Genomic DNA, 27,157 nt, shown 5'->3' on the forward strand with positions numbered 1-27,157 from the left:
CTCCAACAAAAAATAGCAGAAGAGTTTGACATCTTAGACAAACCTAAATGCTGGTACAAGTTGGACGAAACTCTGTCACGAAAGAATCCCCAGCAACGCAGCGAAGTGGTCACAATGGGTGTGATAAAATAACTACTCTCGCGCATATTAGTGCATCAGGCGAGAAAAGTTGACAATTCGCACAGAAAACTGTTATTCTGAGCGTCTTGTCGTAGTAATTCGTTTGTTTGATTTAGTGAAGTGCATTTTAGTTTCAATTTTTCTTCTCTATTCGCCTCTTCTTTAGTGTCACAACTTGACACTAGTGTTGAGATTTCAAGTTGAGCTACTGGGTGCCACATCTTAGCAGACAGTATTAGTAGACAGGAAGATGGAAAATCAAACAAACAAAATACCAATTTCAATTTCAAACACTCCAGTTGGAGTTAACAAAACAACATTGCAAGATGGCCTCTGCTTACAAGAATTTGCCGTCTTCTATAGAAGATCAGCTTTACTTACTGAAAATAAAAAAAGGGGGACCAACCTTTTATGATTACAGTAGACAGCTTGTTGAGGAACTTGCCGAACTTTTTTGAAAATGTTGGATCACTTAAGTTCCCTTCACATGTAATGACTGCCTCCACTCTTTCAATGCCCATATCTGGAAAAGTTATTCTAGTTAAATCTTTGTGTATCACCTGATATACGTCTATTCCTGTTAGTCACCAAAAATAATTATATAAATTGAATTTTTTTTTTATTCTACCCCCCCCCCCACTTGGAAAAATGTTTTTATTTACCTTCTAAAATTGAACGTTTCCAAAGCACATTCAAAGGCACAAATTTTTACTCTTTATCAGACATATCCCCATTAAATTAACTATCCACGGAAATGTAGTGGGGGCAAGGATTGTGGGGAGAAGGGGCAAAACGACCAGTTAGCCATGAAAAAATAGAGAATAGCTATGAAATAGAAATAAGAAGGTATTTTTCAAAGTCTAGGTTGGGGCAATTGCCCCCCTAATTGGCTCACCCCTGCCAAGAAGAGCTCAAAAACTGGTCCACCAGTAGAAGTAAAACAGGTAATCTCTTACTTGTGAGTAGCTTGATATCTGCCATGTAAATCATCAATAAACAAGAGATAAAAGTATATATATAATAAGATTATAGTATAATATTATATTATGGCAAAAAATCAAGTAATTTTATATAATATATACAATACATATTATATTATAACATATAACAAGTAATTTACGACATTAAAAAATGACTATCGTATCGACATTTTGACTGACGAATTCAGACGATTCGAACTGGATTTATTAGAGGTTTCAGAAACTCATATCCCAGGGGTAGGAAGCATGAAATTAGGTGATGTAGAATTTATTTACTCAAGCAGGAAGGATGGGGTACATAGACAGGGAGTAGGGCTCATGATGAATAAGGAAGCTGCTAAGTCTTGTTTAGGCTGGGAAGGAATTAATAATAGAATACTAATTGCTCATTTTATGACTATAAAGTTCAGGGTATCAGTTATAGTAGTATACGCCCCTGTAGAACCGACTGACAGAGATACTAGGGACTCGGATGAATTTTACTTACAGTTACAGGAGCAAATAGACAGGGTCCCAGGTAGAAATATGATGTTATTACTGGGAGATTTTAACGCCCAGGTTGGTAGAAATAGGGATAGATGGTATCCCTGCCTAGGTAAATTTGGTGTAGGAAAAGAAAACAGTATTGGATACAGACTTTTGCAATTTTGTAGGTATAACAATCTAGTTATAACCAATACGATGTTTGGTCATAAAATGGCTCATAAGTTAACATGGTATTAACGTGATGGTAAGACAGCAAACCTTATTGATTATGTTATAGTAAACCAAAGACTGGCAGGCTCAATACAATTTACTAGAGTATATAGGAGTGCTGTTATCGATGTTAAAAGTAAAGATCACCATCTAGTAGTGTCAAGGGTTAATTTAAAAATATTGGAAGGGTAACTACCTCCCGGGAAGTTATGATGTTGGTAGACTCCAGGATGAGAACTTGAGAGAAACTTTCCAGGAACAGTTGAATACTAAACTGAAGAGTTTAAGATTTGTAGAAGATGGTTGGAATAATTTTAGAAAAATAATTTGTGAAGTTGCTGAAGGTGTATTAGGGAAGAAAGCTAGAACTGCAGCTAAGAATACTAGTGAAAAAGCTTTATGTTTAATAGAAAGAAGAAAGGACTTGTAAAAGAACTATCTGAGTGATAGATGGTATGAAAACAAAAGGAATGTAAAGAAAGTGGAGACAGCATTAAAATATGAACTAAGGAGATGTGAAGTGGAGGCCATGGATAAAATTTCCGAGGATCTGGAAGATGCAGCTAGACGGCATAATAGTAAAATTTTGTACTGGCACGTTAACAAATTGAGAGGGAGTAGTCAATCCGGACTTGTCCCAGTTAAAGATAGGAATGGGGTCACAATTAGCGAGAAAAAACTAAAGAGAGATGGGCCGAACATTTTGAGAAATTGCTTAAACGTGATAGAGTTACAGGAAAAAATGAAGAGGAACATAAAACAGTATGCGATCCTTTGTATGCGAAGAAAGATTTATTTTGTGGGGAGAAATTAGCAGCAGTATTAAAAATATTAAAGAGTAACAAATCTCCAGGTCCTGATAAGTCGGTAAGTTAGTTTTTTAACTATGATGGGTCTGAGGTTAGAAATAAGTTATTGAAGATTATGAATATGATTTTTGAAAAAGGGGAAGTACCTAACAATTTTAGGAAAACCTTAATTAAGCCACTTTATAAGAAAGGTGATAAAAGTGAGTGTGGTAATTATCGAGGCATTAGTCTGGTCTCTGTAGGTAGTAAATTACTTAGTAATATGATACTTTTTAGACTGAGAGATGCCGTAGACAAAGTTTTAAGAGAAGAGCAGTGCAGTTTTAGAAAAGGTAGAGGATGTGTTGACCAAGTTTTCGCTCTTAGGTTAATAATTGAGAAGTGCCTGAGTTTTCAAACACCTTTGGTCCTCAGTTTCATAAATTATGAGCAAGCATTCAATTCTGTTTATAGAAGAGCTTTGGTAAAGGTATCATCCTTGTATGGTATACCAGACAAATACATTAAAGTTATTAATGCTATGTACGAGAATAACACTGCTGCAGTTAAGGTAGGAAATGAGGTTAACTGCTGGTTTTGTATTAAATCAGGAGTTAAGCAGGGCTGTGTTCTATCCCCCTTTATATGGATTATTCTGATGGACTTGGTTTTAAGGAGCACAGGAAAGGCAATGGGAGACCACGGAATCAAATGGAGAGGAAAAAGTCTCCTGGACTTGGATTATGCTGATGATTTAAGCATCCTAGATGAAAGTGTGAGCAAAATGAACGAAGTTTTATGGGTTTTGCGAGTTCAGGGTGCTAGAATTGGTTTGAAAATTAATGTTAGGAAGACTAAGTCACGAAGGCTAGGAATAAGTGAAGATGAAAAGGTGACGTTGGGTAATGAAAAGATTGATCAGGTGGGCAGCTTCACTTACCTTGGTAGTATTATTAGTAAAGATGGTGGGAGCAGTGAAGATGTTAAAAATAGAATAGCCAAGGCTCAGGGTGTTTTTTCACAGTTAAAAAAAAGTCTGGAAGAATAGGAAGATAAGTCAAGATTAGAATATTAGAAGCTACAGTGATGACAGTGGTCAAATATGGCTCTGAAGCATGGACGCTCCGAAAAGCAGATGAAGATTTGCTAGATGTTTTCCAGAGATATTGCTTAAGGATTGTTCTGGGTACCCGGCTGACTGACCGTATTTCAAACAATAGGCTTTACGAAAAATCTGGTTCAATACCGCTCTCTAGGGCTATAATGAAAGAAAGGTTGAGGTGGTTAGGGCACATTGTGGATGAAGGATGACAGATTGCCAAAGGTTGTTCTTTTCGGCCAACCGTCTAGGGCTAAGCGGAAAGCAGGCTGTCTTCGTCTGGGGTGGGAGGACGTCATAAAGAAAGATTTGAAGGAAATGGGAACTTCGTGGGCGGGTGTAAAAAGGGAGGCTTTGAATAGATTGGGGTGGATGAGGATCGTGCGTAGCTGTGTTGGCCTCAGGCGGCTTGGTGCTGCGGTGAGTTGTTAGTAGTAGTAGTAGTATATATAATAGTATATTAAATATATACTATAACAAGTGATTATGCTATAATTAATTGTAAATATAGTAAGTATCATCTATAAGCAAGAAAAAAAAGCTGTCCGAAGTATAATTAAGTACTGTGGTATTCATTGAATTTTGTCAGACAAAACTCTTAACAAACATTGCGTTAAAGACCCTCTCATGGATACGGCTCCAACACTATAACTTATATGCTTATACTTTCAAATTTGCATAGAGGAGAATAAAAAAAGGTGGGAATGCTCTTTCTAATTTCAGTCGCTGAAGCTCACAAAACTAAATCAAGAAGTTATACCTTTTTATATTCAAAAAATTTTGGAATATAAGATTTTATATCTTAGGGGAGAGGCTCCTTCACACTTTCAGCAGCCTCCCTCCCAGAAAAAAAAGTAAATTCCGACCTCCTACTCTCCCAAAAAGAACTTTGATCCCTGTCCGCAAGGGTCAAAAGATGGGTCAAGAATTTTATGGTGACCCCCTCCCGCCGTGTGTGGGATTTGTTATGCTTAAAATAGTGGACAAACTTTGTTTAATAGTTTTCAATCTTTTGTAACTTCCATAATATATGAATTTTCTTTGCCATAATATATGAATTTTCTTAGTCAATTCATAATAAAACAAAATTAGTAAAGAGATGTATGTCTACCATTTTTTACCCTGTCTCATAAAATGGATGGCAGTAAAAATAGGGATTTTTCCTCTTAAATTGCAAATTGAAAGTCCCTGTGCCCTTTTTAGGGGGCTAAAACCAATTTGAGAGCAGCCTCCACCCATTAACTGCTCATAAATTCCCCCCACAACATTCAATCATAATTTTAATATAGCCGTTTTCATCAGAAAGTTACAAAAATAGCAAAAAATGTTTCCATGAGGAAATTACCCACGCATCCCTAAGAGAAAATGGCTAAAGATTTAGCAAAAAGCCCTTTAAAACAGACCTATACTATTTACAGTAGATAACCCTATGTTCCCATGAAGTTGTACAAGGCCCTCGTCAGACCAGTGCTTGATTTTGAAATGTGCATAGCATCACCAAGATACAGGGGCGACATACAGCTTCTGGAAGGGGTGCAAAGGAGAGCTACTAAGGCAGTAACAAAGATGAGACAAAAAAACCCTATGATGAGTGTTTGTATGAGCTGAAATTTTCTACACTGATTTACCAATGACGAAGAGTTGATATGCTTATGACATACCAACTTACTTCACAATAAGCCCCCCCCCCCAATTTATTTGTCAACTTCCTAAAATATTGGCACTGACAGTAGAGGACATTCAAAGAAGCTGTTCAAGCCATCTGTCAAAACAACACCGACAATAGTTTTTCTCTTGCCGTGTAGTCCAACAAACATTGGACTACACGGTCTTTCAGTCATAGTCTTTCAGACACAACAGTCTCAGCACCCAATAATGAAGCTTTCAAGAAGTAAAAGATATCGAATGAAATGGTGTTCCTTGGATGTACCAGTGGGATGCATCTAATGTTTGATCAACCACATCATCAACTATGGAGCAATTCACAGATTAAGAAGGATCTTAATTCGCTCTCAAGTGCGAATTAAGGTAAGGTAATTTACAGATGTATTTTTATAGAAAGGTGGACATTTTACAGCCTATTAAAAACAGAACCTTCCATCCCTTATCTACTACTAACCCTTTTGGCAGAAAGGTAAGGTGTCAAGCTTAAAACAGCTTGACACTTACAGGACAAATAACTCAGGCTGGTGGGATATAAATTATCATTTTTTTCCTTTAGACCAGGGCACTACGTATCAAAGAAGTTGCCGTAGAAACTTCGAAAAGGGCTCATTCAATTTGAAAGTGGAGTGGCTTGTGCCCTTTTTAATAGTCAAAAGTGATTGGAAGGCAACTAACACCCCTTCCAAGCCCAACATTTTCCGAAACACATCCAATCAAAATTCTGAGATAGCCATTTTGTTCAGCGTAGTTGATTTCCTCATAGAAATTATGTTTTTGAGGAGGACACTCCCCCACAGCCCTCGGGGCAAGGGTTGTAAATTATGCCCTGGGGGCATATAAGGTATTTACAGAAAGCGTTGTCGTAGAAACTTCAAAAAAGGCTCATTCGATTGGAAATTCGAAGGGCTGGTGTTCTTTTTAATAGTCGAAAGTGATTGGAGGGCAACTAACCCCCTTCTCATGCCCACAATTTTCCCAAGCACATCTAATCAAAATTTTGAGATAGCCATCTTGTTCAACGTAGTTGAAAAGTTCTGGAAATTAGGTCTTTGAGGATGACAACCCCCCACAGACCTCAGGGCAAGGGTTGTAAGTTATGCCCTGGGGGCATATAGGGTTTCTATAGAGCGTGTTGTTGTAGAAACTTCAAAAAAGGCTCATTCGATTGGAAATTGAAATGACTAGTGCCTTTTTTAATAGTGGAAAGTGATTGGAAGGCAACTAACACCCCTTCCACGCCCACCATTTCCCCAAACACATTCAATTAAAATTTTGAGATAGCCATTTTTTCCACGTAGTTTCAAGTTCAGGAAATTATACCTTTGAGCAGGACAGTCCCCCCACAGTCTTCAGGGCAGGGGGTATAAGTTATGCCCTGTGGGTATGTAAAGTTTTTTATTGAAATCTTTGTCACAGAAAGTTGAAAAAGGGCTTATTCAATTGGAAATTCAAAGGGCTAGTGCCTTTTTCATTAGTCGAAAGTGATTTGAGGGCAACTAACCCCCCTCTCATGCCCACCTTTTCCCCAAACACATCCATTCAAAATTTTTAGATAGCCACTTTATTCAACATAGTTGAAAGTTTTGGAAATTAGGTCTTTAAGGATGACAACCCTCCCTTACAACCCTTAGGGCAAGGGTTGCAAGTTATGCAGGGCAGGGCAAGGGGCATATAAGGTTTTTATAGAAAGAGATGTTGTAGAAACTTCAAAAAGGGTTCATTCAATTTGAAATTGAAAGGGCTAGTGCCCTTTTTAATAGTCGAAAGTGATTGATGGGCAACTGACCCCCCTCTCACGCCCACCATTTTTCCCAAACACATTCAATCAAAATTTTGAGATATCCATTTTGTTCAATGTAGTAGAAAGTTCTGGAAATTAGGTTTTTTTAGGATGATAGCCCCCTCAGAGCCCTTAGTGCAAGTGTTGTAAGTTATGCCCTGGTGGCATATTAGGTTTATATAGAAATATGCTGTGAAAATTTCAAAAAGGGCTCATTTGATTGGAAATTGAAATTGCCCTTTTTAATAGTTGAAAGTGAGAGGAGAGTAATTAACCCCCCTCTCACGCCCACCAATTCCCCAAAAAACATTCAATCAAAGTTTAGAGATAGCCATTTTGTTCAACATAGTTGAAAGTTCTGGAAATTATGTATTTAAGGATGACAAACCCCACAGAAACCCCAGGGCAAAGGTTGTAAGTTATGCCCTGGGGGCATATAAAGTTTTTATAGACAGAGTCGTTGTAAAACTTCAAAAGAGGTTCATTCAATTGGAAATTGAGAGGGCTAGTGCCCTATTTAATAGTCAAAAATGATTGGAGGGTAACTAACCCCCGTCTCACACCCAACATTCACCTAAACACATCCAATGACAATATTCAGATAGCCATTCTGTTTAACATAGTAGAAAGTTCTGTAAATTTGGTCCTTGAGGATGACAGCCCCCCCAGCCCTCAAGGCAAGGGTTGGCACTGAGAGCATATAAGGTTTTTATTGAAAGTGTTGTCGTAGAAACTTCAAAAGGGCTCATATGATTGGAAATTGTAAGGGCTAGTGCCTTTTTTAATAGTTGAAAGTGATAGGAGAGCGACTAACGCCCCTCTCACGCCCACCATTTCCCAAAACATATCCAATCAAAATTTTGAGATACCCAATTTGTTTAATGTAGTTGAAAGCTCTGGAAGTTATGTCTTTGAGGATGACAACCAACCTAACAGTGCCTAGGGTAAGGGCTGTAATTTATGCCCTGGGGGCATATAAGGTGTTAAAAATCGTTGTCGTAGAAACTCAAAAAGGGATCATTAGATTGGAAATTGAAAGGCGTAGTGCTCTTTTTAATAGTCGAAAGTAATTGGAAGGCTTGACATTTTTATAGTAAAGATCGATTGGGTATAAGGTATTATTATTTTTGTTGTTGTTTAGACCAGGGCACTTCGTATCAAAGGAGTTGTCATAGGAACTTCGAAAAGGGCTCATTCGATTGAAAATAGAAAGGGCTGATGCCCTTTTTAATAGTCGAAAGTGATTGAAGGGCAACAAATCCCCCTCCCACCCCCGCCCTCCCATTTGCCCATTATGTTTGAAAATTAAATGTTGCATTAAGATTAAATTAAAATGCACTGTGTTAATGCTAATTCCCAATAAGGCATCTCAGCAGTATCTCAAGAACAACTGAGGGTATTATGTTCAAACTTTTGGGGCTACTTCTGCTCTTTAATTTTAACCAAATCAAAATAGCGTAAGTGTATCCAAGCTATCAAAGAAAGTAAACAGATTTTTTTGCGAATGGTATCAAGTTCTCCATTTCAGGTCAACTAGACAAGGTAAGAAACTAAATTAAACACTACTATTTGTGTCCAGATTTTTAAAACGGTGCATGTTGTTAAAAATTGCTGAAAATTTTTCTCCAGCATATAAATAGAAAGCCAAACTATAAAGACTTAAAAAAACGAAAAGATTTAAAGTATTATTTTCTTTTTCACTGAAAAGACTATGTCAAAATAAAACGAACAGAAATTAATTTAAAAAACTTTTTCCACAAAATAAGTTTTTTAAAGAAAAGTAAAGAACTCCATTAAACAAAAAAGGAGCAAAAATAAAATAAAATAATTTACCAAGCGTGAAACTACCACAAATCAGCATCGATAAATAAACACAACCCAAAACGAACAGAAATTACAATAAATAACCAAGTCAAACTCAAAACAAGCAGAAATTAACATAAGTTGGGCTCAAAACCCCTATGCCTTCCCAAGGCCAGAAAGTAATTTGCACTTTACTGAAAAAAAATACAAATGAATGTGCATTGTCAGTTTAATATACATATACTGATATTTAGCAATCAAAATGTTAATATTAATTTATTTATTAAAGTTATAAAAATGAAAACATTTATATTTTTCAGTAAAGTGCAAATTAAGTTCTAGTCTTGGGAAGGCATAGGGGTTTTGAGCCCTACTCATCTGCTCTTTACAGTAGCATAGTGCTGATTGAAGTGACTGATAAAACATAAAAATAAGAAATCAATGAGAACAGAAAATCTTAAACATTGAAGAACTATTCTCCTAAATGAAAAACAAAACTATGACTACCCTGCTTGTCATGTAAGAGGATAGCTGTTCAATTTTTCTGTTTTTACTGTTATTAATTTGAATTTTTATAATTATTTTTTTATAGTTGAAAAAGCTGGAGCTGATTCGAAGCAATACCATCTCTAAAAGTACTGGAAGTGTTCTCTAGTAAATGAAAACTAGATAATTTGTTAATATTTATGTAGCCAATTAATTGTTCAGACATTGAAAAGGAGTTAATGAGTTAAAATACAGATGTAAAAATTGATGAATATTTATCACACACTAGGTTCATAAAACCAAATTGACAGTTACAAATAGACAAATAGAAAATCCCAATAGCTATGCCAGAATTTGAATAAAAAAGCAAGTTTTTTTAACTGAAAGCAAGGAGCAACATTAGAACTTAAAACCAGCAAAATTATTCTGTTTATGAAGGGTGTTTTCCCCTCTTCAATATCTTGCTATTCATGCTAAAGTATTCTATAACTTAAAAGAAGCTTCTTATTCTAATCAAAATGCTATTGTGTTTCAGGAGTTGTCATCAAAGAATTGGGACAAAGTCGAACTTTAGTGTAAAGAGCAAGGCATTAAGGAGAGGACACGCCCCGTCATATTCAGAAATTTTTTTGCTTCTTTTAAGTTTCAATGTTGTTCCTTACTTTCAGTTGAAAAACCTGTTTTTTTTTTATTTAATTTTTTATTGTTTTTCAAGTAATACTGATAAATCCAACCCCTCCATGGAAAATACCCTCCCCTCGGAAAAATTCCTCCTGGACAATTCTATAATTGCTGAAAATTCCACAGGAAAATTTATTGCAGACCCAATAACAAATAATATACCTAAACAATGGATAAATTTTGTAACTTGCAGCCCTTTGCCCTTAAAAATTCGTTTTAGCATACTTTTATTTGAAAGACTTTAATTTCAGATAGTTTTCCAAATCATTTAGGATGCCCCCCCCTCCGTGGAAAATGTTCCCCACCCCCCGTGGAAAGTTGCACCTGTAGATAAATTCCCTTCCTTCATTGGAAAACTGCTCCAGATGACCCCGACCCTGCTGGAAATTACCCCAGGAATATCTCCACATGTTAAATTTAGTCAGTAAAGGCAAAGACAGATAAAACAGATTTCGTAAAGGAATTCTGGCAACTTCCCCCAGTGCAAAATTTCCCCTGGAAATCTCTCCCCTCGAAACTCTTCCTCACAGAAAATTCCTCGCCCAAGCAGAATATAACAAATTCTGCTTGAAATGTATATGTAAACAACACAAACATTTCATAACTTAGTCCTTTCCCAGGGGATTTGGAGGAGGGGTCATAATTTTCAAAGGCGTTGTCACTGAACCTTTCAAATATGCTGAACAATGTGACTTTGTTACCAACCAGACCCTCCTGTCACATACCTTACAAACTCCCTTCTTGATGCAGCTTGCCCAGTGCACTACTTGCTAGTATAGCCACCTCCTTTGTCTGCCAAATGATGCCCCAGCACAGTTTACCCCACCCCATCCAAATGCCTGTAAACACCCCTAGGCAGAACATCATGTTTGCTTACTTTGTTGACTAATGATTTATTTCTGGGTTCCTTCTTTCTGCTTAAACCTTTATTCTTGCCAATCAATTCATTTGTGCTCTACAGAGCTCAGCTGTTCTTCATTGGCCTATTTTCCCAGAATATTGGAGACAAATGTTTAAATGCAACAGGTTAGCACATCAATGACGAGTTAGGAAATATTATATTAAAATGAAACATATTTATGAAAATTTCCTTGAAATATAAGAAAAAATGTTAAAATGTCCCAATAAAAAACTCAATTTTGACTGTAAACTGTAAAACTTTATAAAGATAGTAGCATCTTTTCAGCTAAGGGCAAAAGCAGTCATTTAATTTTTTATTTGTTAATAAAGAAGGTTAATTAGAGCAAGAAGAAGAAACCCAAAAACACCTGACTATACCTGAGAGTGATTAAAATTTTGAATTGCTGTGTTTCCAGGAATTAATATCATTATATTTTAAATTCTCAGTTTATTTTCATTAGTTCTTTCATGTCATCGTGATTATTATAGTGATTTAATAATTATTTTTGGTTTATGTTTTGGAAAACAAAAGCATAGTGTTCAAGATACATTTAGTTTTCAATAAAACACAAATGATGTAACAAGCTTTAGACTTTCATAATTAGGGAAGGGGCAAAAGGGCAGTAGCCAAACTTGTTTTTGTAATGCTTTTTGTTTGTTTTAAGTTTGACTTGAACATTCAATAAAATTTCTACTTGCTTCAAGATTTGTTTATTCATCCATATTAGTTCCTGTTATCTTTATGTTTTCTATGATTGTTTATTATAATTTCTGCTTGTTTTGGGTTTCATTTATTCTTTAATAGTAATTTCTGGTCATTTTGAGTTTGAATTGTTACATGAATTTATTTAAGCTGGTCTTAAGTTTAAAATTGCTCTTTGCTTTTCTTTGAAAAAACTTCTTTTGTTAAAGTGCTTCAAACACACAAAATTCCACCATCTGTAAATAGCCTGATTGACTTAACCTGCACAAAGAGTACTGAACTCGAAATGTATACTTTGATCATTCAGTTCCTGGAATCAAAAGAGCTACTGCAGGACATATAATCAAAACCAAGCCATCTCAAGACAAATAGCTAGCAAACAGCCACAATAGTCAAACACATCTCATATAAAGAGTCAAAAGGCTGAATAGTTTTGACTGACAAGGCCATTATACATCTAAGAGAAGAAGATGACTAGCTAGGTAATTCCACAATGCCTATATATAGCACATCACCATAGTTGATAGAAGAGCATTGCCAAGTGCTGGAAACCATGTTGTGACCAAGATGGGCCCAGCATTGCACAAAGCCTTAATTCATATTGGAGGTCCCAGGGACTTCTTGCTGTCTAGTTCAAAGCTGGCTAAGTGCTTTGGTGTAGAATTGAGAAGATATGTTGATCTCCATTCTGCACTGGTATCTGGGATCATTGCTTTTCCTGGGACCAAAATAATTTCAATGATTTAAAGAAAATTGGAACTTGGAATGTTACAATGTTTAAAAATGACTACTGTATTGACATTTTGACTGACAAATTCAGGCACTTTGAACTGGACTTATTAGGAATTTCAGAAACTCATATCCCAGGGGTAGGAAGCATGAAATTAGGTGACATAGAATTTGTTTACTCAGACAGAAAGGATGGGGTACATAGACAAGGAGTAGGGCTCACAATGAATAAGGAAGCTGCTAAGTCTTGTTTAGGCTGGGAATGTATTAATAATAGAATACTAATTGCTCATTTTATAACTAAAAAGTTCAGTATATTAGTTATAGTAATATACGCCCCAGTAGAACAAACTGATGGAGATAGTAGTGAGTCAGATGAATTTATAGCATGGGCACCACACTTTGCTATCTCACTTATTTCAAGAAGGAGGTATGAAGGAATGGGGTTATTATGAAACATATACCAAAAGATAGCCTAAAAAACACTGATACCGAAAATAAAAACAGCACTTTCAAACAGGAAGGGGAAGTCTATTAAAAAATTGCAAATTGGATCTGAACTTCAGTTTTCCCAAGAAGTGCTATCTAGCAAGCAAAAGCCACAGAAACCAGTCTCAGATGCCATTTTAGTATCAAGGCCAAATCAAGAGAACAGACTGAATTGAATGGTTTTTATTTCTTAGCTATCTCATCAGGGTCCTATATTCCAAATTAACCAAATTGCGAGCAGACATATTATTGACAAATACAATTGTGGGTAATTTGGTGGTAGTGCCCAATGTTGCAAATGTTTTTTGCTAAGCTTTGATAATTGAGTTTTTAAGATATAGTAGGTGAAATATAGCTACACAGGTAGTAATTATTTATAGTGATACAAAGGATGGTATTGTTTAGTCTAGATGGTGCTAGATGGCTTCTTTTTTTCTTTTTTTTCATGGACCTTAGAGTTTCCAGTCTTACTAGTTTCCCATTCTCTTGGCCAATATCTATCTGCCAACTAAATTGTTATACGTGATGATATTCCACAAGTTCAGCATGTAATCCTGCAAGGGCTTTCCTGTACCATAATAAAAATCCATTCCCATGGTGACAGCTCGGGGAAGCTTGAATGGACAGTCTTTAGGGACAATGAACTCCTACTGCAAACTAATGGGTGGTGATAGGAGCAGCAGCATCCCAGGGGCGGGAAAGAGTGTGTTACACCTAAGTTTTAGACATTTGGTAAATTTTTCATCAAACTGTTATTTATTTTTTCCAATTCCAAATTTGGTGATTTAGCATGTTGATTTGGTTAATGTTAATAGCCAAATTTGGTTGATCTTGTAGTTCCATCAAATTTTTATTTGGCTAATCATTTTGTAATATCAGGCTAATTTAAGCTTGTGTAATCACAAAAAAAGTATGAAAAAGAAAACTCCAAGGGGAAAAGATACTTTGTAGTTCTTGGTGCTTCACAGCATAGCATTGCTTTCTAAGGTTATTTTCTTTCCTTACAATTTCTTCCCTGTTTTCTGAGAAACAAATACAAAGAAAAATGGATGAGCTAGTGGTAAATCCCATAACTTTTTAGGCACTTCATGCAAGAAAACGCTAATTTGGATCATTCACCTAGTCTGTTTATTAGTAAATAAACATAAAACAAAAGATAGTATCTAATATTACTTTTAGTAGACTTTGCTAAAAGGACTTTTACAAATCTTCTAGGGAAACTTCCTAAACAAACAACTCAGCTGTATGTTGTAGTTGTAGCACACTGTTATGATGGACTATTTTAAGACATTGAGGGTTGAGAAGTTGTTTCATTGAAAGACAGTAGTGGTTGCCATGAATAGCATGTAAACAGGCCTGGAAAATCCTTTTCAATTCAACCGAATATGGTTCTCGACAGCTGGGACTCTATCCTGCTTGATATCCGAAGTAAAGCAAAGCTTATAGAATGCAAGTTTGACCTTTGGACTGGTAATGACTGCAAAGTCCCTGCTTTTCCAGTGTACCTATCAGGAAGATTTGCATATAGAACTGGAGTAGTTCAGCTGCTTCCAGGTAACCAGACTGTAAACTGCAAGAGATTTGCCAATAAACTGAGCAGCATACATGAAGAAGTGGATACCTGTGTTGCTCTTCACAAGGGTTTCTGTGCCAGGACAGGTTGCATGGATGTAATTGTGGAAGCAAATGACACAGACATTGTGGTCATTTTGCTTCAATCTTGTAAGACAATTGAAAAGCAAAGCCATGACACCCCTAGTGCTTTGGTTTGTTTGCAGGACAAAGTCATTTTGATCAATGAACTTGCAAATACACTCTGCCCATCTCTAGTGAATTCAATTGCGTTTTTGCATTGTTTCACTGGATGTGATACCGTGAGCTTCATTTTCTCCAAAGGAAAAAAGACAATCCTTAAAGCAGTTGTGCTGTGGTTACCATGAACATCTGCTTGGTGTATCTGCTCTGCATAGGCTAATTATTTTACCTGCCTTGTTCTGTCATGGTATGTTTCAGAATTCAAACACCTGGCGCTCAGACTATTTGTTACAGTTACAGGAGCAAATAGACAGAATTCTAATTGCTCATTTTATGACTAGAAAGTTCAGGGCATCAGTTATAGTAGTATACGCCCCTGTAGAACCAACTGACAGAGATACTAGGGACTCAGATGAATTTTACTTACAGTTAAAGGAGCAAATAGACAAGGTCCCAGGTAGAAATATGATGTGTTTACTAGGAAATTTCAACACCCAGATTGGTAGAAATAGGGAGAGATGGTATCCTAGCCTAGGTAAATCTGGTGCAGGAAAAGAAAACAGTAATGGCTAAAGACTTGCAATTTTGTAGGTATAACAAGCTAGTCATAACCAATATAAAGTTTGGTCATAAAATGTCCCTTAAGTTAACATGGTATTCATGTGATGGTAAGACAGCAAACCTTATTGATTATGTTATAGTAAACCAAAGACTGACAGGATCAATACAAGATACTAGGGTATATATGAGTGCTGTTATTGATGTTAAAAGTCAAGATCACCATCTAGAAGTGTCTAGGGTTAATTTAAGTCTGAAATTTGGAAAGGGTAACTACCCCCCAGGAAGTTATCATGTTGATAGACTCCAGAATGTGAATTTGAGAGGAACTTTTCAGATACAGTTTAATACTAAACTTAAAAGTTTAAAATTTGACAATGTGGAAGATGGATGGAATAATTTTAGAAAAACAATTTGTGAAGTTCTTGATGGTGTTTAAGGGAAAAAACTTAGGACTGTAGCTAGGTATGGTAACTAAAAATCTTTTAGTTTAATAGAGCAGAGAAGGGGTTTGTACAAGAATTATCGGAGTGATAGATCATATGAAAATAAAAGGAATATAAAAAAGCAGAGAAAGCATTAAAATATTAACTAAGGATGTGTGAAGTGCAGGCCATGGATAACATTGCCAAGGATCTTGAAGATGCATCTAGATACCATAATAGTAAAATATTGTACTGGCTTGTTAATAAATTGAGAGGGAGTAGTCAATCCAGACTTTCACAGTTAAAAATAGGAACAGGGTGACAATTAGTGATAAGGCAAGAGTTAAGGAGAGAATGGGTAGAACATTTTGAGAATGTGCTAAACCAAGGCAGGTGCTGATAGTGTGGTAAATGAGTTTCTTAAATATGGTGGCTCTGAGATTAGAAATAAGTTACTAAAGATTTTGAATATGATTTTTTTAAAGGGGGAAGTACTTAAAAATTATAGGAAAACCTTAATTAAACCACTGTACAAGAAAAGTGATAAGTGAGTGTGGTGATTATCAAGGCATTAGTCTGGTCTCTGTAGATAGCAAATTACTTAGTAATATAATACTTTTTAGACTGAGAGATTCTTAAAAAATGTTTTAAGAAAAGAACAGTGTGGTTTTAGAAAAGGTAGAGGATGTGTTGACTAAATTTTCACTCTTAGGATAATAATTGAGCAATGCCTGGGTTGTCAAACACCTTTGGTCCTCAATTTTATAGATTATCAGCAAGCATTCAATTATGTTGATAAAAGAGCTTTAGCAAAGGTCATATCCTTGTATGGTATACCAGACAAATACATTAAAGTGATTGACATTGGGTAACAAAAAGATTGATCAGGTGGGCAGCTTCACTTACCTTGGTAGTATTATTAGTAAAGATGGTGGGAGCAGTGAAGATGTTAAAAGTAGAATAGCCAAGGCTCAGGATGTTTTTTCACAGTTAAAAAAGGTTTTGAAGAATATGAAGATAAGTCTGCAAACCAAGATAAGAATATTGGAAGCTAGTGATGATAGTGGTCAAATATGGCTCTGAAGCATGGGCTCTCCAAAAAGCAGATGAAGATTTGGAAGATATTTTCCAGAGAAATTGTCTACAGATTATCCTGGGTACCCAGCTGACTGACCAAATTTCAAACAGCAGCCATCTAGAGCTTAACAAAGAGCAGGTCTTCCTCATCTGGGATGGGAAGATGTCATAAAGAGAGATTTAAAGAAAATAGGATTTTCCTGGGAGGGTGTAAAGAGGGAGGCTTTGAACAGATTGGGATGGAGGAGGAGCATGTGTAGCTGTGTTGGCCTCAGGCGGCTTGGTGCTGTGGTGGGTTGTTAGTAGTAGTAGTAGTAGCAGTAGTATATATAGTGCTTCAATTTTAGCCAATCAGTTGACTAATTAAAACCCAGCTGTAAAGGCTATGTAAGAGTTTTATAGTTATAATTTTGTAGTCAAATAATAATTTCATAACATATCAACTACATTGATTTTGGTGAACCAGTTGGCTAACTTAAGGCCCATGAAAACAATTGATAAAAAGGGGAAAAAATCAACTTAAATCTTAAACATGGAAATTTGCAGTATACAATAGAAGTACACATGAACGATGATATTTTGGAGCTCAAGCTCCATTTACATTTGGTCTTTTACAGACAAAACCCCAAATGAGTCAACCTACGGAATTGTATTTTCTAGTGGAGCATTGATGTGTAAAAGATAAACTCACTATTTGATACAAATTTTATGTTCTGTTCAAATAAATTAATTGCTCCAGTTGCATATTTTACTTTGAATCTGGAAATTGACATGTTGTTCCTTTTTTTGCAAGTAGAAGTAAGATATCAAAAGAGAAAAAGAAACACACTATGTTATTTCCAATTTTTCCAAAAATTATAATCACTGCTGTTTTAATTGTGGTTCAGCCCAGGTCCCTGATTAGCCCTAGGCTGTATACAAAGTTGGCTGACTCTGTTGTGTTTCTCTTTTCTCAAATTAACTTTGCTTGGCATTATGAAACAACTATTGATGAGAAATAAATGCAGAGAATAACACAAACCTCTAAGATCAGAAAACTGGGGGAATCACTCTCAGTATATGTTAATTGCAATTTTTCTGTATATTATGAAGTAAGAATTGTTTTTGTAACATGTTTCCTTCTCAATTCTCAATAATAGCCCCAATTCTAGGTTTATACCCCTTGAATGGCCTGCTTTGTTCCTCTTAGACCCCCAATCCCTAGATGTTGATCTAGTTCAATGTTGATCAACAAACCCATGGGATATTGTGAAATTTGAATTGTGGATTATTACCTCAAATTTACTGTCCAAGACATTTTTCCAAATCTAGTGTGTTATTTTCCTAATTAATAGACCCTAAAATGCACAACAGATCCAGTATGGACCTTAATTTTGCTCTGAAGTGCAAATTAAGGTAAAGTGTTATACTATAGTTACTCACTTTAGAGTTTTATTCTGCTTATGTGTTTTCTAACTGGTGATATATAAGTTTAATTCCCTTGAAATTTCAATGTTTCCATATTTTGAATTTTCTTTGTTGCTGTTGCTGCTGTGAAGTTGCCAAAATAATTTTCTTTTGAACAAATTTGAAAATCCAGCCAAAAAACCCAGAATAGATGTTTTTGAGCCCACCTAAGAAGCTGTCAGAGAAGGAAAACCTGGTTATAGGAACAGGAGATGAAATAGTAAGTCTGTTCCAATCTTCTTCTCACTCTGTATCAAGACCCACCCCCCAACAAGATCCATAGTTTCTGAATCCAAATCTGATTCCATCTCATCAGATTTCATGGATGACACCATGATAACTTTGGGTACAATTGAGGGTATTCCCCCAATGCATAATGTTATTTCTAACATGGAAACCCTCACAGATGACTTTCAATAAGTTCTCCCTTGGAATGCTAAGAAACATAAAAACATTTCTCCAGCAAAACTCAATTCCCAGTCTAAGAAAGACCCCAATATCTCTTCCTAACTATACTTAGAGATTTCTACCAAACAACCTTTTATTGTCAAAGATATTGCCCAAATCAGATTGGCAATTTTAAAAATAATCAAATCAGAATTTCCTTTAAATGTTAATAAGAATGGCACAATTTTAATTTCTTTAAGGATAAAGCAGCATCCAAAAAACTTCTGATAGCTACTAATCTTTTAAGTATGTCTATCAAGTGTGGTTATTGGTCTCCTCTCAGAAAGGAGTAAAAAATTGTTGTTTACAATGTCCCAACAGACACAGTGCTACTGGATCTGGCCACTGGGCTAACAAAAAGCCAAGGGGAGACTATGTCAGTGTCAAGTGTCTCTAGATTAGGTAAATCTGATACTACATGCCAAATGATCAGCAAATCATTCATATTTGTTTTGAAGAAGGAGGTAAACTGAATCAACCTTTCCTGTTGTTTGGCCAAAGAAAAGCCTTCAAAGCCTACTGATTGAAACCAATTTAATGTCACAAATGTTCAAAGCAAGGGCATATAGCTCAATTTTGTTCTTTAAATACTACAACCTGTGCAAAGTGTGATAACCAACATAATGAGGATACTACCTGCCCAAAAAAAGAACCCAAATGTATTAACTGCAAAGGCCCTCATAGATTGGATAACAAGTCTAAATGTCCATTGTACAAACAAAGAGCTGTATATCTCCCCTTTGCATCAACAAGAAGGATTATCTCCCATTAATACCCCCATGTATATAATATATATATATATATATATATTTGTTAAAATAGTTGTTAAAATAGGTTTGCTGAATTTTTGACTTATGAAAACTGTGTGGTCTAGGTGATTTTAGGGTTCATTTGAGGGATTTAAATTAGACTTGCAAATGAAACGACTATTATATTAGGAAGATCACAAAAAAGGGGTCAAGTAGATTGTTCACCTTATCTCTATGTAAATAATAAAATTGTCTCTGAACTGACATTACAATCAAACTTAGGCTATGTCAGCCAGTTCCTTGAGATGATTTTCAATATTTTTAAAATTTTAAGCCAAGGATACACTAACATATGTCTTAATTTTAACCCTGAAAAGTTAGAAATAGTGTTTTTCAGCAGAAAAACTTGCCTTAACACTTCAATCTGTCTAGGAAGCTGTGAAGTCAAACCTATTGAGCATAAACTATGCCTAGGATTATGCCAGCATAAACTATGCCAGCTACTAGTATCACATATTCAGCACTATATTTGTATTATGTATTCTTCATTCATTAAAGGCAAGCTTTAATGAACTTAACAACACTTGTATAACAAAATTCCATTGCCCAATATTCTTTATTGTGCACCTCTTTGAAAAATTTTACTCAAACAGATAAAAAAAATAGGTCACAATACTTCAAAATTGCCAAATACCTACTTTGTCTCCCCCATGGACTTGGAATATAAAACTGATTAAACACTACAAGATCACAGAGGTTCAGAGCCACCAGTGGTAGAATTTACTATGTAGAATTTAACAATTGGGTTATATATTAGGCAAATTAGTGCTGTTATTTTATTAGTTGTGCTGTTTGGTTTGTTTTTTGACTCTTTTGTTTTGTAATTTTTCTTCAGTTTTACTTTTAGTTGTCTTCTTTGCTCCCTCTATCAATTTTTTTTATTCAATGTGTTATCAATAAAATTATTCATTCATAGGCTAGCCACCTAGTTGGCCAAGAAATATTTTACTTTAAAGTGTTATATATTTATATATATATATTAATATATCTTAAATTTTTAAGGCAATTTTACTATACCTTATCCCTAAAACTCTGTAATGTGCAAGTACAGACTATAGCCCAAATGATATATTTTCCATGTGTCAATCTTGTCTAATTATATAAAACTAAAACCCTCACATCTTGTTACCAAAGAAGAAAAATATATATTAATGAATAGCTAAAAATCTGAGCTATGCATCAATATGGTTATTATTAAAATTATTTTAATATCAAACTTGAAATTATTAGTTTATTGACTTACCTACAGGGACCTCTTTGGAAATACTAATTATCCTATTTTGATGTATATATCCTTTTGGTGTTTCAGTTTTATTTACATATGAACAGAAAGCTGACTTTCTTCTGATTCTAAAAAGGTAACTTTTATTGTTTGATATTTAATCAATAAATCACAAATATTAAGTATATTTTTTTCTTTTCAATTGCTTTTCAAAACAGATACCAATTTTTTAATTTATGGTGACAAATTATTGGTGGAAATTTGACCAACAAGTCAGAGTTCTTGTTACTGCCCTCACATTGCATCATGCTGTAGTGAAAAGGGGTGGACCAAAAACCTATTACTATTTTTCCAGAATGCCAAAGAAAAGTGGTCTCTCCCAAAAAGAGGTAGGCTATTTTACCCTAGGCTAGTGGAATTGCTTTCAGAATTTGCTAACTACAATTTCTCAACATATTATGTAAGTAAGAATTGTTTTCTTATCATGTTTCCATCTTAACAGCTCTAATTCTAAGCTTACACCTAGCCTAGGCTTAGAGATAAAATATTCAGATTAAAAGCTTGAGGCCTAGCCTATTATCAAAGACATTTACATCAATGCAACTAGTTGGGACTAATTCAAAGATAAACTTCAGAAAATTTACTGATAACAGGCTGCAATACAATCCTGAATCTATGCTGAAGGCAACAAGATATTCCTGTCTCAACTTACAGTTAGGCCTAGGCATGATTAAAATCCATAACAAAATGAATCATGTCTATCTAAACACTCACAGACGTTAAAATTCATATTACGTCAAAAGGTAAATATTAGTTTCTTTGAAATTTCCAAAGATTTAAGATTTAGGACATTCAAACAAAGCAAATTTATTCGTGATTTTCTCCATTCTGACAGGCGCATGTAAAAAATTAATGATAAAACTTGGTAGGCCTACATTTTGGCTTTATAAAATTGTGTGTATTCTACCTCGCAAAAGGAGACAATCATGCAATTTATCTCAATTTTCATGAAATCCATTTAACAAAAACAACCAGCGCCATTTGCAACGTTTCTTTATTGCTGGTGTCAACACAAAATTAGCACTGTTGCCAATTACCAGTTACGTGCTCTATGGTCACAAATGTCCCAGTTAATCTGTTTCACAAAGAAAAGCTAGAGTAGAGATTTATCTATAAAGAGCGTGCCTTCCACTTCACCAACTTTCTTATTCCTTTTTTTATTTATCTTTATATCCGAAGAATAAATTACCTCTATAGAAAAAGATACCACAAACATTGCTAAATTTCCTAATAACCCTAAACTGGGCTATATAACTTCTGTTCTGGGAGAAACACTTTCTCCTGTTCCGTTTTTATATCACTGATTTCCGTTTACTGCAATAAAGTGGTAAAGTCTGGCCTTTGTAGATTTTATAAAAAGTGTGGACCTTTGCTAGATGGTCGAAAATGAAACTATATTTTAGAAAACTAAGAGTAATTCTGCCTGGGGCCAAAAACGATGGTTTCCACTTGTTCTTCTATAGTCCTTGTTCTTCCACCAAGCTTTTTTCGAGCCATACCTCTGTTTCCGTTCAGGCAAGCTCTGTCCAAGAAGGCAGGTGCCAGTATCAAATTAAAGTTTAATTAAAATCTAAAAGTGCTTAAGATGCACAGCGGTTTCCTGGCCCTATCACAAAAATATTTCCTTGAATTTTAAATGGAAAAACTTACCGATCCGACAGGGGAGCTTTTTTCATAAGTAGGAAAGTACTACCATCTAATGTAACATCCATTTTGGTCAAGTTTGTTACTTCATTTTCTGCACTAGGGACTGATATACAGGAGTGGTATTACACATACGACATGCCCCTTGAACTTCAATATTTCTGTCATTGCTGAAGAAATTACAGCATAGTGTGCAATATTTTTTTTAAAGATTACATTTTTTCTTTAGTAAACAAAGTTGTTCATACGACTGGACATTCTCAAAACTTCAATGGGCTATGAACTTCATTGTTACCGTATATATTGCAAAAAAAGCTCAATAATGACTCTGCACCAAAACCCATTTAAGTCCTGATTCACTGCAGAATCAAAACACAAGCAATTTGGAGGTGCAAAGTGAACCTTGGCCTGTCCACCCCAGGTCTTTTTCAGAAAGGCAAGAATGTTGCAGCATTTTGAACCAGAATCATGTAATGATTTTCAATCTGTAAGATTAGAGAACGAAAGTGGGCCCGTGGCACCTCTGTCATCCCACCCTTTCACCCCAATGTTAGTCTCTGCTTGAACGGAATTCATGTAAGGATTTTCGGTCTACATAACCAAATGACCAATGTCTACCCATGACGTCACGAATTGTTCTTTTTTTTGCAGAAAAGTTGACAAGTTGTTGACATCTTCGTCTTTTTTAGTCGAAAGGTAGGCATGCTGCACCTCGATTAGTGGTGTTAAATGCACAAAGTGGACTCACGGCCCCTCGAACACAACCCCATTGATCTAATACATTTTTCTATAGAAAGACAAACACTGCACTTTGTTTGAAGCAAAAATATGCAATAATTTCCGATTTTTATTTGTGGAGTAATTAATGGGTATATGGACCATATAGCATCCTCGAGTCCCCTCTCCATCAACTTTACAACAGAAAGGTAGGAACTTTTTACTTTTCATGAACCGGGATTACGCAATGATTTTCAAAGGGTAGAATTGCAAAATCTTAACCAGCTTTTCGCACACTGATAAGTGTGCTGCAGTCTGTTTGGGCTAGATTGCAATTTTAATCTGTATTACCAGAGGGCAAAAATAACCCTCGGTTGTTCTAAAACCGCCATCCCTCCCACCCCCGACTTTTTAGGATAACTTTAGGCATGTAGCAGCCTGTTTTAATAAAAGAAACACGCAAAGCTTTTCAATCTACGGAATATGAGGCATAAACTGGGCCCTAAGCCCCCCAACAACCTCCTCCTCTTCCTAACAAATTTTGTAAAAAGCAGTTTACGCGGTACCTAGTTTGAAGCAAAATCATGCAAGGATTTTCAGTATGTGTTTATGAGACACTAAATGGACCAACAGCAGTTCCAACACATTTCTGCCAGTGCCAATGGTTTAGTAGGACGATGGGGCATGTTGCTCATTGTTTGGATCAAGATTACCCGATAATTTTCAATCTGTATAATCGGCTGAGGCGATAGTAGGATTTTCAGCACCCAGGTGCAATGTCAGTTTTTGTCCTTGCCCCCTTAATAAATGCTGCGAAAAAAAAAATATGTGAATAACATCCTATTAGTTGCTGCGCCTAAGGACAAGTGTTTCTCTTTGACCCTAGCTACGCCATTATTGATTAGAGTACTAAAATGGGGCAGTAAAATCTTCAAAAAAACCGCTTCTCCTGTTGCCAGATATTTTGTGTAGTGGTAGATATGTTACACATTATTTAAAATGAAAACATTCAATAATTTTCAACCTATGTCATTAAACAAAGAAAGCGGGTCCAAGCGTCCCCTTTGACACCCAGCCCATCTTCACCCGCCAAATTTTAGAAGACAGGTAGACCAATGGCACCTTATATCAAGCGCGATAATGCAAGAATTTTCGATGTGCATGATTGAAGGTCCTTGACACCTCCAGCAATTCTCTTTAAAACTTTTCAGCAGAAAGGTAGATAGGCACTTTCTTTTTACTCATTAGCTTGAAATGTTTGGAATAAGTATCTTGAACCAATGGACAAGAATGTGATAGTTTTCAAAAACGGATTCCCTTTCTCTGACCTTTACATGAGTGCTCAAATCGACCTGAAACTTAAGGGTCATATTATTTTGGTCAGAGCGCAAAGATTACCCGAGGCGTCCATTACTATTTTCCACACTGAAGTGTATGTCAGTCAAGAAATTTTAGACCATTGACCTTTAGAGGCGAGGCTCTAGTAGGGCTGAAAATTTACAAAGTTGGGACATTATATATATATATATATATATATATATATATATATATATATATATATATATATATATATATATATATATATATATATATATATATATATATATATATATATATATATATATATATATATATATATATATATATATATATATATATATATATATATATATATATATATATATATATATATATATATATATATATATATATATATAAGTATATATATATAAGATCTATTTGAATACCATCAAACAGATCGGAAGCAGTTAATAGGAGGAATATTTCGAGGGAAAGTACGTAGCGTTACGCTGTACATGCTGTAAAATTCCAAATTATAAAATAAACTGGGTTAGGTTTAAGTTTTAAGCCAAGTAAAACAATAATAGCGTCTGAATATGGTGTCTTTTTTTAAGTACCAACATTGATTGGTCGTCATAAAATAGAGGATACAGTTGGATTGAAGAAGATCTCCACATTTTGAAACCGCTTTTAAGGAACGTGTCAACCTTCTTTTTTTGACGAAGAATTCCCAATAGAACATACCATTTTAGAAGAGCAGTTACCAATTCCAGCATAGAGGCGATAGCGAATAAAACAAATCGAAGTGTTGTCCCCCTATACTTTTTTTGGCAAATGTTACCGCAACACTCCTTGTTACCCAAGCAACGCAAATCTAAGATAAACTCGTTTCTGATCAATGGAGTACTTTTAGCTGACCAATCATGGACTTTGTAAAATTCTTACATTCTGTAGCTTATGCAAAGGAGTGACAATTTGCCGCTTTCATTATGGAGTTAGTCAAATGATGCGTAATTGGTTAAGTAAGGCTGATCCGCCAGTCACAAACACGTTTACATTTTTACAGACCATATGTAAACCAGCGTGATAGGCCTAATTTTTCAATGTGAATAAAAACTATTACGATTGATTTTGATGCTTCAATTGAATTCGATTAAGAATAGCAATATTGTTCAATATGTATGCTTTTTCTTGCGACACATGCAGTCTCACTTTACAATATTTTCCATACAACTATTCTCTGAACCTCGAAGTAGATCAAAGCCTTATAATAAGTAATTAGGATCCGGAATTTGAAAATACTTATCGCTGAACAAGCACGTATTTTAATTGAACAAATTTAAAAACCAGAATTATGAATACATACACGTGTATGTTTACTTGTTTCCATTACTAAAGGTTATACTGACTGAAATATAGAATGCATCTAAAGGTGAAACAATGAAAAGCAAATCGTAATCATCATCAGATCAAAACGAGAAGGCGACGTTATTTGTATCCCCCTAGATTTTTGCCCCCTCCTAGATTTTGGAAAAAACCTTTTTGGAATATTTCATTTAAAAATGCATTTTTTTGGTATTTTCGTTGAGAGACTGAAAAAACGATAAATTTGTCCCCTGCCCAAGGGCATATCCAGGATTTTGTTCAGGGGGGAGGGCACAGAACAAACCTTACAAAATGGGTCAAAAATTTGTTTACATGCATTTTTGTTCCTTTTTTACGAGTCGGACAAAAGTTTCGGGGAGGGGGTTCCACCCGGTAACTCCTCGCCCTGAACAAGGCCTTACCGTCTCCCCTTAGAGAGTTCTATCATCATCAAATCTAGAAATGACAATGACAACAAAAAATCAGTTCTGTATTGAAATGAAACAAAAGTTTTCTTGTTAACAACATTTTTTTTTCTAATGTTGTGACAATCATATAAGAGCAAAGCCAGAGTTAATCTCACCGCATCTGATTAAGTGATGGTTGGACACATTCCAACTTTGGGTGATACTTGTTATACGGCTGGGCAATGCATGTTTAAATGTTAATAATTCACTAATAGAAGAGGAGCCGATGAGATGAAGTCATCATGGTCAGCAGTACAAAATCGTTATGTGCACTGTTCAGACGGCCCCAATGTTGGATTCACACTAACTTAAACCCATTTTAGAGACGTCACATTTCTATGATGATATATTATGTAATATGTCCAGCTTTATACTTTATGATACTATATTAATTACAATAAGTAGCTAAAGCTACAAATCAACAGAAGAGGGAGGAGGTGGGGGTTTCCTAATTGACGAAAAGAGGTAGTTAAAGTCACAACAGTTATTAAATTACATGTATTTCAGATTCGCGCAGTTGTTTTTTTTTTTCAAATTTTCTTTTATAAAAGCTCGAAAAAGAAAAATGAAAAAGATTACAAGTTGCCTGTTGTAAATAGCGTACATTTTTTGAAGTAAGAAAAATTCCGTATGGAGGTAGAATTCAGTCCCCCTAGCCCCTCCTCTCCACTTCCTTGATTCCTAGTATTTAGGACCCTAACGTCAAAAATATACGAGTCCAATGATGAATAATTATAGTTAATTACATTAAATTTAAAATTGGACACGTGTATTCATTTTACTGAACTGAGAGGAGGCCAAACTAAAAATGTAATAATAAAAATACACCTAAAATTGTACCCTTTTCCACTTCCCTTTCCCCATCCCAAGATTTTTTCTAGCACCCTCATTCCTTGTTTTGTTTTCTGTCACTCTTTTTTAAACAGATTTCTCAATTTGGTTAA

The 27,157-nt window shown here is 35.3% G+C and overlaps 1 protein-coding gene across 2 annotated transcripts in view; it reads right to left on the reverse strand.

Annotated features, from left to right (window-relative positions):
* The window catches only part of LOC148948859 (uncharacterized), a 44,219-nt gene extending 22,516 nt beyond the window's left edge, over positions 1-21,703 (reverse strand). For both annotated transcript variants that reach the window (XM_089094763.1, XM_089094762.1), the window contains exons 1-2: positions 21,626-21,703; positions 527-643 (exon numbers count right to left, since the gene is read on the reverse strand). In XM_089094763.1, coding sequence (XP_088950889.1) covers positions 527-641 — 115 coding nt within the window. In that variant the 5' untranslated portion in view covers positions 642-643; positions 21,626-21,703. The remainder of the gene's footprint in view (positions 1-526; positions 644-21,625) is intronic.
* Positions 21,704-27,157: the final 5,454 nt, after the last annotated feature.

This window comes from Artemia sp. Qi Xiang Cuo, chromosome 9 (genome assembly GCF_049724085.1).
Source record: "Artemia sp. Qi Xiang Cuo chromosome 9, ASM4972408v1, whole genome shotgun sequence".
Lineage (NCBI taxonomy): Eukaryota > Metazoa > Arthropoda > Branchiopoda > Anostraca > Artemiidae > Artemia > Artemia sp. Qi Xiang Cuo.